At 40.9% G+C, this 16,706-nt stretch overlaps 1 protein-coding gene across 1 annotated transcript in view; it reads right to left on the minus strand.

The window, feature by feature from the left end:
- LOC122927500 (uncharacterized protein KIAA1958-like) overlaps nucleotides 1–16,706 on the minus strand; it is a 157,168-nt gene that overhangs the window by 24,457 nt on the left and 116,005 nt on the right. The window contains exon 3 of the mRNA XM_044279393.1: nucleotides 12,463–13,505. Within this exon, the coding sequence (XP_044135328.1) occupies nucleotides 12,463–13,505 (1,043 nt within the window). The remainder of the gene's footprint in view (nucleotides 1–12,462; nucleotides 13,506–16,706) is intronic.

Raw genomic sequence — 16,706 nt, forward strand, 5'->3', positions numbered from 1 at the left:
TGGGCAACCCTGACGGGTGCCTCTATTTAACTCGATACTGCTACTCAAAATTCCATTAAGACTCAATTTAGCCCTTGGAGATCCATACAACAACCTAAGAGTGCGTATAAACCTCTCTCCAAAGCCCATCCTAGCAAGAACCTTCCAGAGGAAGCGCCACTCCACCCTGTCAAAGGCCTTAGAGGCATCTAATGACAGGATGGAGCGGGCGGTCCCCCCAGGGGCCTGGATATTAGAAAAGAGCCGGTGTAGATTATAATGTGTACCCTTATTTTTCATAAAACCGCTCTGATCCGGATGGACTATGGAGGAGATGACCCCAGAGAGCCTTGTAGCGAGGACCCTCGCCAAAAGTTTTACATCTGCATTAAGCAGTGAAATTGGTCTGTAAGATTCTAAATCTAGAGGGTCCTTGCCTTTTTTTGGAATTAATATCACTGTAGCCTCCATCATTGAATCCGGCAACCTCCCATCCTCCACTGATTCAGCAAAGACCTCCAGTAATCTAGGAAAAATACAGTCCCCATATTTGCTATAAAATTCATATGGAAGCCCGTCTGAACCAGGAGTAGAATTGGGTGAACATAATTTAATAGCTCCCTCAAGTTCCTTAATTGAGACCTCCAGTTCTAATGCTTTCTTTTGGTTCTCACTAATAGTTGAAAAGTTGATCCTATCTAGGTAAAGATCTATCTTATCGTCTGTAATATTAGAATCAGCCTTATACATATCAAGAAAATAATCAAAAAAGGCCTTCTCCACCGGACCCTGACCAATAGCTATTCTACCATCCCTCACTCGAACCCTCTCTATATGTTTTTTAGGTTGTTGATTGGAGATTACTCTGGAGAGTAGCCTACCGGGTCGCCCAGACTCTGTAAAATATTTTTGCCCTTTAAAGAAAAGATTCTGTTGAGCTTTATCCAGTAAAAAATTAGCATATATTTGTGTAGCTTTTTGCATATTTTCCCTATTTTTCTCCGTCTTATTTATATGAAAGGATTCTGTCGCTGTGATCACATGTTTCTCTAGATTCTTCTGTTTTTTCCCATATTCTCTTCTAAGATTCGTGATATTACTAACCATCAATCCCCTCATGTAGGCCTTAAAGGTATCCCATACCACTTGAATTTTTGCCGAGCCGTCGTTGATATCCCAGAATCGGCCTATTTCATTTCGAATTATTTCATGTGTCTTTATGACTGATAGCCAGTAGGGGTTTAATCTAAAGGGAGGTTTTGATATATATCTAACCTGAGAGAAACATAGTTCAAGTACTAACGGGGAGTGATCGGATATTGACCTTGTTTCATATTTCATTCGTTTTATCAATTTCATATATTTGCTATTTATCAGTACTAGGTCAATTCTAGACAATGATTTACCTGCTTTACTAGAACATGAAAAAACCCTTTTCCCCTGTCCCAGATATTCCCAAGCGTCCTCAAATCCAGCCTCCAGGCAGAATCGTGCGAGGGGGGACCCCTGAACCGTACTGTCCCCCTTAGCACTCATAGAGACCCTATCACGTAAAGGATCGATGACACAATTAAAATCCCCAATAATCAATGTTGGACATTCTGGCCATTTATCCATGAATACTAGAAGAGAATTAAGAACCAGCAGAGAAAATGGCGGAGGAATATAGACAAAGGCCAAAATACATAACTCTCCCCCTAACCTGCAGTATAGAAAAATAAATCTTCCCTGTTGGTCGACAGAGGATGCCTCGCAAACGAAGTCAATAAGTCTATGTATCAGCACCGTAACCCCTCTCGAGTAATTGGAGAGGGTAGAATGATACGTATGCACAGCCCATCCCCTGTCGACCACTCTAGTGGTCTCCTCAGTAAGATGGGTCTCGAGCAAACATATTATTGCTGGTAGATGGACCTGAGTCAAGTCAAAAACCGCTTGTCTCTTACCTCTTTCCCCCAAACCACGTACATTCCAGGAAAAAATTCTAATCATCGTCATCACCAGTGGTTAAATGGAAGATTAGGAGAGAGGGAAAAAGGAGAAGACAAGATGAAAAGGGAAAATAATAAACTGAAAAAAAGGGAACCACACCTACTTTGACGCACCACAACCCAACCCCCCCCCCCACCCCTCTCCCACAGGCAACCCACCACATATTGTAGTAGATTTCTTTCCTAAGACCAACCCTCGACCCTCCCCCCAGTCAAAGGCTAAAAAAAATAAAAAAAAAAAAAAAAAAAAAAAAATAAAAATAAAAAAAAAAAAAAAATAAAAAAAAAATAAAAATAGATATCAAGCGCAGACTATGCACTCTTCATCTTCCATACTCCATGATGTACTCCGCAAAGCTTCACATTATTGCCCATTGTTGATTCTAAAAAAATATCAATGCTTGATTTATTGTCTGCAAGAGACACATATGGTCCCTGAGAGCATTATACTTCTATATAAGTACTAGGTGGGTCCGAGCTTCTATTCTATTTACTCCACGTATTCTCGTCAGTATTCTTATACACTGTTATGTCAACTTTGCATGCATTTCATCTGAAATAGACAATGCTGTGCATTATGTATGTCTTTATGGCACACTATATACAATTCCCTTCATACTTGCAGGGCTTTATATTTCCCCTCCATTTATGGCGACAGTTCTCCATAAAGTGTTACTTTTTGCCAGCTGGGTCCCCTCTGTCCCCATTCTTCTCATGGTAGACTTCAATAACTTTATTGACTATGCCTTAGACAATTTTCCTGGCATAGAACAGGTGGATATTATTTAACACCTTTTGGAAAGATGTTCCAAAATGTTGCTAGACGTATGGAGACTTAAAATCAGGACAGTGAGACAATTCCATTGCCACTCTGTAACTCACAGATGTCACTTGTTTCTGTTGCTGCCAGGGGTTCAATTTGCTGGCAATTTAACCCATACTGGATTAATGTCATAAGTACCCATAGTAATATACCTAAGCTGTTTTTTCAATGAAGACTCAGGGTCTAAATTGGTTGTCTGAAGGCATACCTGATTAAGACAGTACATAGAATTAAATTTAAGTCCCCAGGGCTTTTAAAGATAATCTGATTGCAGCGGCCTAATATGCAGAAAATACCTGTATTTTAGACCCCCTCGGAGATAAATGCTCATAATTGGCATGATCCCCACAGCCAACTTAATAAACACCTACTAACTATTGCAGAAAATAGGCACAGCATTATTATGAAGGGGGAGAAAAGATGTGACACTTGTTGGCAATTGTTTAGCTAGCAGCATCTGGGTCTACTTATATACAAATGGCTACTGTTAGGCAGAAGAGGCAGTAATGTCTACGTCTCCAGAGATTTTAGATATTCAGAACTTGTATTCCTCTAAAGTTAACCCAACAGATGGAGACCTAAGTGATTTTCTAAACTAATTAAATCCACCTTAAAAGGGTTCTGTCATCAGATACATTGCAATTAAACCATTTCACTCGGAGCCATGTGTGCTTGACAGTTGAACATCATGGTCATGGTCCCATCTTGCTAGATGTCCACATTCTTGACAAAATGGATGTTTTATGATATGCAAATGAGCCCCTAAGTCACGCCACGCCCACTGACTCACAGGGCCAGGCATTAAAGATGTACTCAAGCCTGTCCCTTGTTCGGTGGACAAGCAGTACAGGGATGGAGCTGTTAGCAAACCCCATCCCTGTACAGTGCGTGCGCTGAACAAACCTCTTCAAGACTTCAGGGCCAGGCGTAAGTACGTCCTGTCACAGTTATCGGGAGCCATGCTGACTGAGGTGTATCCCACAGCTGCTGGAGGGTGCATGGGGGAGGATCCATAGAGTCAACATGACAATTAAGGTGGTCCCACAGATGCTCAATTTAGTTCAAATCTGGGGAATTCCACCTGGATGATTGGGGCCAGAAAATGCCACAAAAACATTCCCCAGACCATAATGCTGCCACCACCAGCTTGTGCTCTTCCAGTAAAGATTGCAGGTAGTTTGTTCTCTGAAGTTTCTCACCTGACAGACCAACGTATATCCCTTGGAGACAGAAAATGTAACTCATTGGAAAAAACAACCCTTTGCCAATCAGCAGAGGTCAAATTCCAATAATGCAGTGAAAATTGAAACTTTTTTTCTGACAATGCACCTTCGTTGGCTAAGGTGTAGTGACCATCTGTCTGCTTCGGAGCCCCATACGCCATAGGGTTCACTGTAATGTTGTTTTAAACACACGTCTGGTAGATACCACTGTAGCATGTCAGTCTGCCCTTGCTCACCTTCGCAATGGTGTCAGCTGTCCACTTACAATATACTTTCACCAAACTGTACATTTTCAGAAAACCTGCCACCCTGGGCATGAAAGCGAATAATCATCCCTTTTTGCAAATCTGATAAATTGTCCTTTTAACCGATAACAGTAACGAGGGATATGTGTGCAGACAGCCTATCACACACCTTATATACCCACCAAGACAGCTCACTACATGTGACTTCCTTCATGAGGAGCCAATTTAAAAAGTAGAAAGTGGACATAGGCAGTACAGGACCCATTTCATTACACTATAAGTGTTTATTAGAGGCTCATTTAAAGCAACACCTTTTGAACATTAAAGTGTACCTAAACCTATAAGTACATTTTAATAAAGACTATAGGAAATTGGCTAAAATAATATTTCCATTGTACTTTAATTGTTTATTTATATTTTTTTTACAAAATAGGTACCTGTTCACACTTTAGAATCCATACACCCATACACAGGCAGTGGAGCAATGTTTTATATCAGCTCCTGCCCTGCGCTCGAGTGCAGAGCGGAAGCTAAAATAAGACATCGCTCCTCTGCTTTTGCCTGCTGTGGTAAGCCTGACATACCGCTAGTATGCCAGGCTTTAGCTTGCATCGCAGCAGGGAGAGAGTCCGTACTCCCATAGAAAGTAGTGTACAGATTCATAAGTGCGAATAGGTACCTGAACTTCAGGTGCCTATTTCACATGAGAAAGAAAAATTAATAAAAAGTACATTGCAAATATCATATTTCCTGTACGTTTTAATAAAGTGTACTTAAAGGAGTATTCCTATCACAGACAATGGGGTCATATGGGACCCGCACCTACAACGAAAATGGAGCAGGGAAAGTTGTGCCCTTATTGTCTCTGATGGCAAAACCCCTTTAAACATTTTGGTACACTTTAAAGACAGGTACACTGTAGAAATAGCATTAATTACTTAAGACCAGTGGCCGGAAGTTTTTCTTAATATTCTTCAAGTATTGTTCAGTAAAACACATTGACTATCACGGGTTTATCTCCTGTTCATTTATTAAAATATGTGATTTGATGATCTATGTAATAGATGTCAGGCGCACGAGTAGGACCGATTCATCAAATGTGGAATTGTGTCCAATTAAGATGATAATAATTGGACAGAAATGATAGAGCTTATAAATAAAAGTCTATGCAACAAAACTACGAAGAGTTCCATTATTGTGTATTCTCGGGGTAGTGTCAGAAATCGCTGTACAGGAAAATGATTGCTTAGCTATTCTCCGGTTATTATATTTGGCCAGCAAGCTTACTGCATTTTATTGGAAATCTCAGTCAACACCCACTCTGGTAGAATATATTGCTAAAGTAAGGCCTCTTTCACACTTGCGTTGTCCGGATCCGGCGTGTACTCCACTTGCCGGAATTACACGCCGGATCCGGAAAAACGCAAGTGTACTGAAAGCATTTGAAGACGGATCCGTCTTCAAAATGCTTTCAGTGTTACTATGGCACCCAGGACGCTATTAAAGTCCTGGTTGCCATAGTAGTAGTGGGGAGCGGGGGAGCAGTATACTTACAGTCCGTGCGGCTCCCGGGGCGCTCCAGAATGACGTCAGAGCGCCCTATGCGCATGGATCATGTGATCCATGCGATCACGTCATCCATGCGCTTGGGGCGCCCTGACGTCACTCTGGAGCGCCCCGGGAGCCACACGGACGGTAAGTATGCTGCTCCCCGCTCCCCACTACACTTTACCATGGCTGCCTGGACTTTAGCGTCCCGGCAGCCATGGTAACCATTGAGAAAAAGCTAAACGTCGCATCCGGCAATGCGCCGAAACGACGTTTAGCTTAAGGCCGGATCCGGATCAATGCCTTTCAATGGGCATTCATTCCGGATCCGGCCTTGCGGCAAGTGTTCCGGATTTTTGGCCGGAGCAAAAAGCGCAGCATGCTGCGCTATTTGCTGCGGCCAAAAAACGTTCCGTTCCGGAACGGAAGACATCCTGATGCATCCTGAAGGACGGACTGTCCATTCAGAATGCATTAGGATAATCCTGATCAGTATTCTTCCGGCATAGAGCCCCGACGACGGAACTCTATGCCGGAAGAAAAGAACGCAGATGTGAAAGAGCCCTAAACCAACATCTACGCCTAGAAAAATTTGTATGTTTGAAATGTAACAGTCTACAAATATTCAATAAAATCTGGGGTCCATGGTTAAATTCACAAGGCCTTGCCCATCTAACCTTACTAACAGAATGATTTCCTGAACTTCTACAGGTCTTGACAGTTAGGATGAATAGCTATACATGATTATCATTTTTAATCCAATTGCATATGTACAGGTGCATCTCAATAAATTTGAATATCATTGAAAAGTTAATCAGCTAAAAGCTAAAAGTCTAATCAGCTAATCAACACAAAACACCTGCAATGTTTTCTTAAGCTTTTAAATGGTCCCTCAGTCTGGTTCAGTAGGCTACACAATCATGGGGAAGACTGCTGACTTGACAGTTGTCCAGAAGACAGTCATTGACACCTTTAACAAAGAGGGTAAGCAACGAAAGGTCATTGCTAAAGAGGCTGGCTGTTCACAGAGTGCTGTAACCAAGCATACTAATGGAATGTTGAGTTGAAGGAAAAAGGTGGACAAGCAACAGCGATAATCGCAGCCTTGAAATGATTGTCAAGAAAAAGCCATTCAAGAATGTGGGGAGATTCACAAAGAGTAGACTGTGGCTATAGTCAGTGCTTTAAGAGTGACCAGACACAGATGTATCCAGAACATGGGCTACAACTGTCACATTCCTTGTGTCAGGCGACTCACGACTCTGGGCTAAGGAGAAAAAAGACTGGACTGTTGCCCAGTGGTCCAAAGTCCCGTTTTCAGATGAGTAAGAGTGGAAAGGTACACAATCCAAGTTGATTTAGGTCCAGTCATGGTTACCAATTGGAATTTTGAATTTTTCTGGACAATCACAGACAGACAACATTTTTTACGGACAAATTGGAAAACCATAATGAATGATAGAGATATATGTCTATAGCTCAATACACTGATAATACCTCATTACCAATATTTACTGTGAGCTGTAAAATGATGATTATTACCACCAAAATAAACTAGGCAAGTACCACCAGTCTAAAAAAAAATCACAGACATGTCTATTTTTTTCACGGACACAGGAAAAGTTGCCTATTTTTATGCACTGTCCAAAAATTTCTGGACGGTTGGCAACCCTGGGTCCAGTGTGAAGTTTCCACAGTCAGTGATGGTTTGGTGAGCCATGTCATCTGCTGGTGTTGGTCCACTGTGTTATAACACGTCTAAAGTAAGCGCAGCCGTCTACCAGGAAATTTTAGAGCACCTCATGCTTCCCTCTGCTGATAAGCTTTATGGAGATGCTGATTTCATTTTGCAGCAGGACTTGGCACCTGCCCGCACTGCCAAAATTACCAATACCTGGTTTTATAACCACTGTATCAATGTGATTTATTGTCCAAACTCGCCTGACCTAAAGCCCATAGAGAATCTAATGGGTATTGTCAATAAAAAGTTGAGAAACACCAGACCCAAAAATGCAGACTAGCTGAAGGCCGCTATCATTGGCTTCCATAATACCTCAGCAGTGCCACAGGCTGATCGCCTCCATGTCACTACACATTGTTGCAGTAATTCATGCAAAAGGAGCCCCGACCAAGTATTGAGTACGTATACTGTACATACTTTTCAGTAGGCCAACATTTCTGTATAAAAAATATTTTTTAAATTGGTCTTATATAATATTCTAATCTTCTAAGATACTAACTTTTGGGTTTTCATTAGCTGCAATCATCAACATTAAAAGAAAAAAACGCTTGAAATAGATAACTCTGTATGTAATGAATCTATATGAATGAGTTTCACAGTTTGAATTGAATTACTGAAATAAATTCACTTTTTGATGATATTCGATGCTTCTATTACTCAGACGCACCCGTATCTCCCAGTGAAGCACTGGTTATAAAAATGTTATGTAAACTGTCTTGACATATGTAATACACTGTAATATACTGCTGCTATATAAAATGAGAGGGGGCGATGGGAGATCTGTTTGATATGCTAATGTTTTCTTAACTTCCAATCAAAATGTATCTGATAAAAAAAAGAATGGGAGCTGGAAGCTTTAAAGAACTCCTGCAAAGATTTTTATTCTCTGACCTGTTAGAAAGGTACATGATGTAAACTATAGTGAAGGTAGTTTTCTTACCAGTGTATGCATTTGTGAGCTATCCACTCCTTTCTGCTTCTCGGCTGTCTCATGTAACCAGCAATAAAACTTTCTAAATAACATAACTTCTTTATGTGTGGACAGGAAGTCAGTTTCTTTATGTATTCCTATGGGAGCCTCAATGTCAGTCTCATAGGAATGAATAGAGAAGTAACTGACCTCCTGTCCTGTGTCAGTTGGAGATGAGTGGTGGTCACATGACACAGCTGAGCATCAGAAGGGAGGTTATAACTCACAAATACAGTCACTAGTAAGAAGATTACCTTCACTTCAATTTACATCATGTACCTTTCTAACCGGTCAGAGAATAAACATTTTTCTGGGAGTTTTTTTAATAAGAATAATCAGAACCTGATTGGAAGGGGTGTGTGTACAAGGGGCTGATTTCAGTAATTTAAAAAAGATCCATGTTGCCATCTTGAAAGTGGTTCCCTATGAGTCAAGATCCGACTTTCCAACAAGCCTTGAGATTTCACAAGGGAATATAGTCGAGCCAGATATCCATCTGTCCAACTTGTTTTGGAATGCTTGCCCCTCATCAGTACAGAGTAGGATTCTGGCTGGCTCAGTGTGATGCCTTGAAAGCGGCTTAGGCAGGGTCCTGTATGGAGAATTACTACAAGTACTCCATGGTATGGAGACTTATTGGCAATGTACTTCTCATAAGTCTCCATAAAGAACTGGACTGAGGTCTCTCATGACCCCAGACCCGGGGGATTCATCCATGCTGCCCTTTCCTTCAAATTACGTGAGTGTCTGAATGACGCAAATTCAGGGTGAGCTGTGCAAAACCAGTTTTTTTCTTGTTATCAGTAACTGCTACACATATATTGAAGCAAATAAACCTCAATAAGGGACAATACTAATATTTCAATATTAATAGATATTTAAATATACTTCTGTACTTTAAACATATGCTAATACAGATGGCACATAGTTGTCTACCCATTTACTCCTTCTTTTCAACATTTTAGAAATGATTCATTGTTGAGGCCTAGATTCTTATGTTTAGCAAAGTTGTTTTCAGGATACTAGAACTTTTTTTTCAATTTGCATATTCAGTCACAATGGAACAGGATTGTTATGTAGTCAAACATTCTAGTGCCAGGCAACGTGGAGAAGGGACCCTTGCATAATACACTGTATTAAAATAATATCTAGTAGCCTACCTGTTTAACACTACTAGCATTTAGTATTGCACCACACAAAGTATACTGAAAATGAGTTCTATTCACTTGAATAAAACTTGCAGAAATCTATGTGCTTGCTGCCAAAACACCCTCATTCAGATAAATGAACCAAATTTTTAGTTGCAGATATTTCTGGAAAAAAAATCTGCTGCACGTGAAGGCGCCCTAATACTACTGTTTTCACAGCTCATTGCAAAGGGTTTAAAAAATTTTTAAGATGAGGCAATCAATGGAAAAATGTCTCTTCCAGAGCTCTGCCATATGCATCTTCCATAGAAGATAACAGATACCAAATTTAAAAATGTCGCTGTAATGCCTTTTTTATGCTGAGAATATTTATGTGGTATTCATTCCAATAAACTAGCTGGCATCACAGCTACGTTTCTGTAATCTGATATATCATCTTTTAAGGAATACATACAACAATGCTATGAAAGAGTTATTTTTCCACTGATGCTTGCATTTCATTGAGGCACTGTACCTGCGAATAAGGAGTGTGGATGTTGTCTTCTTCTGGAGCTGGTAGCTGTTCCCCTCTCAGAGTCCAGTTGACAAAATATGCCAACTATCTAGTTGTGCCAAATGTCATGGCACAACCTGGACAGTCTGCATTCCTATATGAGAGTCGGCATTTTACTTATTTTGGGCTAAAAATTATTTTTCAATTGGTGTTTATCAAACATTTTTTGACATTTTTCCTTTTACAGCTTTTAGCTTCAGTGAATTTGAAGCATAGCAGGCTTTCACACTGAATCAACCAGGGAGCTGTTCTGACAGCTTGATCTGTAGCCCTTATCCCTGAAATCCTGACAGCTCCTAAACACTCATTATAGCTAAATTCTTATCAGTCTGACATGAATTTAGCTTAAATGCATGTGTATGAGCTGGAATTTAGAGATAAGGGCTACAGATCCAGCCCACAGACCAGTTCTCTAAGGGATTCCGTGTGAAGCACAGAGCCTACTACTCTACAAATGCTTTGAAACGGAAAGATGTATGAAAAGAAAAACTGTTGAAGATATTTATTAATGACTAATTGAAAAAAACAATTTTAAGGCCAAAATGACTAAAATGTAATGATAATAAAATGTCCTCAAAGGTATCCATAGCCTTTAAGGATAGTCAGAAGTGAAGCGAGCCTGTCGTAGACTTTGATACAAATTTGAAAATTTGCAGTATGTCCACAAATCCCAGTGGATTTTTCTGATGCATGTGTTCTGTAAAACCCAGTTCATTTGCATTGTATTGTCATATATGTTACATAGTTACATGTTCTATAGTTACAGATATTCGTGCTGAAAATTGCTTCTGAAAATACTCTAACCCACATATAGCTTGTTGTAGGTATAAGTATATATAAGTAATACATAAGTATTCAAACAAAAGAGATTAGTCTGATATTGTACCTTTTTTAATAAATTATAACTTTCCCACCATTTTGTTGCATCAGGATTGTAAATACTGCAGTAATTTTAATAAGTTAAAATTAAATTTTAAGAGAAAACAGATTTCAACAGTGAATACTTTTCACAGAAGAAACTTGGTATCACACAAAAATATGCAGATTTTCATCTGTATTTTGAAGGTCAAAAACATAACATTTCAGTAGTTTCACATGCCACTGTGATAGCAGTTTCATGAATGACATACATATACAATATGTGGCTGTGGCCTTGCTCAGGCTCACAACAGTGCAGATGAATTGAGGAACAGTCTTCACGCCATAAACACCATTGCATATTGCTATAAATTATATTTTGCATTCACATCACTGTTTAGCTTTCCAGTCTTCTGATCTGTCAGAAGAAGAGAGAGAGAGGGGAAAAAAACTGGATCCAGTAAAAAAACGGATCATGTTGCATCAGTTGTCATCCGTTTGAGCCATTTCCATCTGAGATCCGTTTTCTACACAGGAAAAAACTGCATGCAGTACTTTTGTTTCCATCTAAAAAACGGATCTCAGACAAAAATGGCTCAAACGGATGACAACTGATGCAACAGGATTCGTTTTGTTACAGGATCCTGTAAAAAAAACGAATCCTATGAAATCCTATGCCTAGCTGATGCAACAGGATCCATTTTTTTCTCTCTCTTTCTTCTGATGGATGAGAAGAACGGAAAGCTAGACGGTGATGTGAATGCACCCTTAATGCTACAGTTGTACAAATTCTACATTTAAAATCCTACATTTGTCCAAAAAAATAAAAGAATATTAATTAAAAAAGTTAAAATGCATCTCAATGTTTTCAGTCCATGAAAGGCAGAGAGCTTAATTAATGTAATCAAGTGCAGAAGACAAAAGGCCGCTATACAGACTTCTAGGTCAGTACTGTCTCAGTGTTTCAGGTCACTCAGGCATTCAGGAGCTAGAGGACTGGCTGCAGCATGAGCCTACTTCTAGTAATACTTTGAGGATCATATATTCAAATTATAGCACCCTTTCTTGAAAATGTAGCCTGTTCTGTGCTCACCACTCAAGGGATAAGTATTATTTCAAAAGTAATTTTCCAGGCTACAACATGCATTTTGGTTGACCACTACAGTATAAACATTATTGTAGGTGCAATACAAAAACTAGTTCAAATAACAGACTTGTAATGAGAGAAAACACAATAAAATATATTACATAGTTTTTTGCTTCTAAGGTAGCTAACAGTAAAAGAGGGCCAGACTCAAACATTCAATCACAGCTTAATTCATAATGCTAGTCTAAAATCCTAACTAGGCCTTGTAGTGATCTTTTAACAGTTCCATGTCAAGCTGTGTCTGAGGAAGAGTCATAAGAGGCTGAAACAATAAAGTTTCCAGGCCCCGAGTGAGTTGCCATAGACTGGGCAGCTTGTTGGCTTAAATTGTTACAGATTAGGACCAGTTGATTACTTTGAGCTTCCGAAAGAGTACTACAGCTTTGATATACACTAAAGTTGGTTTTTCTTCCAGGGATGTTACCCTTCTCACACATTGTTTTCACCATTTTGGCCAGTTTGTTTTTACCAAGAGCCTGACAGTTGTACCAGTGAAGGGCAGCTAGGTTAACAACTGGCTTGATGGACAGATAGAAAGGAGCATCTTCATAACGCATTGCTGGAGGTCTTCTCTGTGCATATTCTTTGTAGTCCTGCACAGGACAAGTTTGTGGTGAGTGTGGTGTGGCATATACTCTACATTCTGTCCCAGCTCTTTTGACCTTTGCATCAGGGCTTTCCTGGCCCATCCACTCAAGAAATTCCAATCCAGTCTCTAATATTCGAAGCCTGACATCCCCCCATTTTAGTGTGGAACCATGAAAACCAGTACAGTGTCCAAAAGCTTTGGTGTTGTTCAACCAGACAAGATTCAGCAAACCTTCAGGATTGTAGCGACTCAGAAGACCTCTCTTGCGAAGAATAAGTTCATCAGCAAAGGTGAGCTTCATAGATTTATGGGGTTTGTTCCCTTTTCCTTTACATCGTAGTTCAATTTGCTTTTGTTTTAAAGCTTCCTGTGACCTCCTAAATTCCTTGTCTCTGGTAATGCTATAACCATACCTGTGCTCCTTCAGATACCGTTCTAGGCCACACTGATAATTGGCCAGACTGTTTGGCTCATACTCTGACCCATCTTTCTGCCTGGCATCTACAAAGAAAGACGCCAGGTAATCATCTAGTTCTTTGCAAGGCATCATGTAGATTTCTCTGGTCTCCATTGGGTATTTAGAGATGATGAACTCTCTAAAGTTTCGCAGAGCTGTCTGTGTGCTGCGAATTGTTTTCTCATTCTGCTCTCGGTTCAACTCAGCTGCAACATCATCTTCGTCTAAAGAGACTATAAAAGGAGTACAAAGGGGGTACAAGGAAAAAAGGAAAACAAAAAGGAAAAAGGGAAAGGAGAAAAGATTCATAAAAAGAAGCAAAAAAAAAAAAAAGGAAGCATGTAGATAGCATAAAATGAAAAGGGTATAATGCAATTAACGGAGCAAGAAGGGAAAGAGGGGGAAGAAAGAAAAGAAAACATGGTTGTGAATTTTACTGTATCTGTTTGGTTTGTAAGAAAAACAAAAATGCATTTTAGAACATTAATACATACCTGTCTGGACAGCCAACTTCAGTAGTTTCACAAATGATGTACTAGAGCATAAAAAAAAGAATTCCGTAATAGGTCTTCAGTCACTGGGCACTGATAGTGCATGTAGATTGGCAGGAAAAAAAATTGATATTGATGATAATCCACATTTTGAGAAGAAAAAAAAAGTGAGATAAAAGCTTTTACTTTTACACTTTATCCCACTGCTTCATGTGTGTCAAATGAACTGTTAAGCCCATTTGTACAGTGTATGTGCTCCATTTGTGAAACCAGAGGTTGTACTGGTTCCATTTCATACATTTCAGCTTTCAAAATCTTTTCCACATTCATAATGATTATTAGGCAAAATGTTAAAAAGCCATCCACATGCAGCTTAGACCGAAGCAGATTACATTGAAACACCAGCATGAAATCTAATGGTATTGTGTAAAGCAAATATGTTTTAATACTATTCCACATGACAAAGGGTCATCTCTAGGTAATCAATAAAAGCACTAACACCAAACATGTCAATGCTTTTACTGACTACCTGTACTACAAACATCCAAGTACCAGCAATAAATAAGGCCAAGGTTTTCCGCTGAAGACAGTGATTGGCTGCAGTGGTCACGTGTAATACACCTCTGCACATCACTGTGCGAGTTAATGTCACTGTGACAGCTGCAGTAAAATAATGCGTTTGGCAGCAGATGCTGTAAGTGTTCCATAATTTTTTTTGATCTCACACCATTTTGGGTGTCCGACACCCAGCACCCCCATGATCAGCTAGATGAAGGGAAGGCCGCGCTCCATGCGAGCATAGCCTTCTCTTGTTTGTGTACATGCTGTCTGTAGACAGCGCAGTAGCGAGCAGGTGTAACTACAAGCCGTCCCATTCTTTTCAATGGGACGGCTTGTTCCTATAAACTTGAATAGGAACAAGCTGTCCCATTGAAATGAATGGTACGGCTTGTAATTACACCTGCTTATCGCTGCAACGGCGAGCAAGTAAACAAACAAATAACAGCTGTAGCCTTCCCTTCATCCAGCTGATCGGCAGAGGAGCCGGACCCCGCTGATCTGATATTGATTACCTATCCTGAGGAAAGGTCATCAATATTAAAATCCCAGAAAACCCCTTTAAGTTTTCAAGTCTGGCTAAATCGTCATCTTTTTACATAATTGGTACCACAATTCTGTGTGGATTAATTTCTTAATATATCTGTACAGTGGTCAGAGCGCACTAGAGCGAGCTTAGTAGCTACATACCATGGCTGTAGAGTTGGAGTCGAAGCTAGTTTTGGGCGGAGTTGGAAGAAATGTACCAACTACGACATCAACTTTAAAAAAATACTCTCTCTTATTAATATAGTTAGGGCTCTTTCACACCTGCGTTCTTTTCTTCCGGCATAGAGTTCCGTCGTCGGGGCTCTATGCCGGAAGAATCCTGATCAGGATTATCCTAATGCATTCTGAATGGAGAGAAATCCGTTCAGGATGCATCAGGATGTCTTCAGTTCCGGACCGGAACGTTTTTTGGCCGGAGAAAATACCGCAGCATGCTGCGCTTTTTGCTCCGGCCAAAAATCCTGAAGACTTGCCGCAAGGCCGGATCCGGAATTAATGCCCATTGAAAGGCATTGATCCGGATCCGGCCTTAAGCTAAACGTTGTTTCGGCGCATTGCCGGATCCAACGTTTAGCTTTTTCTGAATGGTTACCATGGCTGCCGGGACGCTAAAGTCCTGGCAGCCATGGTAAAGTGTAGTGGGGAGCGGGGGAGCAGCATACTTACCGTCCGTGCGGCTCCCGGGGCGCTCCAGAGTGACGTCAGGGCGCCCCACGCGCATGGATGACGTGATCACATGGCACGTCATTCATGCGCATGCGGCGCTCTGACGTCATTCTGGAGCGCCCCGGGAGCCGCACGGACTGTAAGTATACTGCTCCCCCGCTCCCCACTACTACTATGGCAACGAGGACTTTAATAGCATCCTGGCTGCCATAGTAACACTGAAAGCATTTCAAATGCTTTCAGTTCACTTGCGTTTTTCTGGATCCGGCGTGTAATTCCGGCAAGTGGAGTACACGCCGGATCCGGACAACGCAAGTGTGAAAGAGGCCTTAATTAGTACTTTATTTGTTAACTTTCATACACATTTAGAAACGTTAAAGGAATGGCAACTTTCTGGTTACTGTTGACCAATGTGTTTTTAAGATGATTATATGACAGTTACTAATATAGTCTTTATTGAAATTCTTCACCATTTTCTATGTTTCATAAGGTATGCCCCTGTGTTGACAAAATCTTTTGTGCTGTCCATATAGAGGTCCTGTCCATAAAATGGCTGCTGATGGAGAGTCATATGACCAGACAGATCACCTCTATGTGCTGCCTCCTCCATTCAAATACACTGCACCTGCTGTCTGCACTTGTTTTGTTGGAAGTTTAGTGCAGATGCAGTGTGGCATCACATGGAGGTGATTTGTCTGGTCACATGACCCTCCATCAGAAGCCATTCTATGGACAGGTCCTCTATGTGGACATTAGGTATCTTCATGCTGCTCCAAGGCCCTCAGTTACAATGCCTGAAACTGTGCTGCACATGCTCAGTAGTGAAGACCAGGGGAGGAAGTTCACTACTGGGCATGCCTGCAGTCTGCCTGCATCTTGGAACTTTCACATTAGCGTTCGGGGCTCCGCTTGTGAGTTCCGTTTGAAGGCTCTCACAAGCGGCCCCGTCCGATCCGTCCAGCCCTAATGCATTCTGAGTGGATGCGGATCCGCTCAGAATGCATCAGTCTGGCACCGTCTGTCCTCCACTCCGCTCAGCAAGCGGACACCCTAACGCTGCTTGCAGCGTTCGGGTGTCCGCCTGGCCGCGCGGAGGCAAACGGATCTGTCCAGAGTTACAATAGAAGTCAATGGGGGCGGATCCGTTCGAAGGTGACACAATATAGTGCA

The sequence above is a fragment of the Bufo gargarizans genome, chromosome 1 (genome assembly GCF_014858855.1).
Source record: "Bufo gargarizans isolate SCDJY-AF-19 chromosome 1, ASM1485885v1, whole genome shotgun sequence".
NCBI classification, from domain to species: domain Eukaryota; kingdom Metazoa; phylum Chordata; class Amphibia; order Anura; family Bufonidae; genus Bufo; species Bufo gargarizans.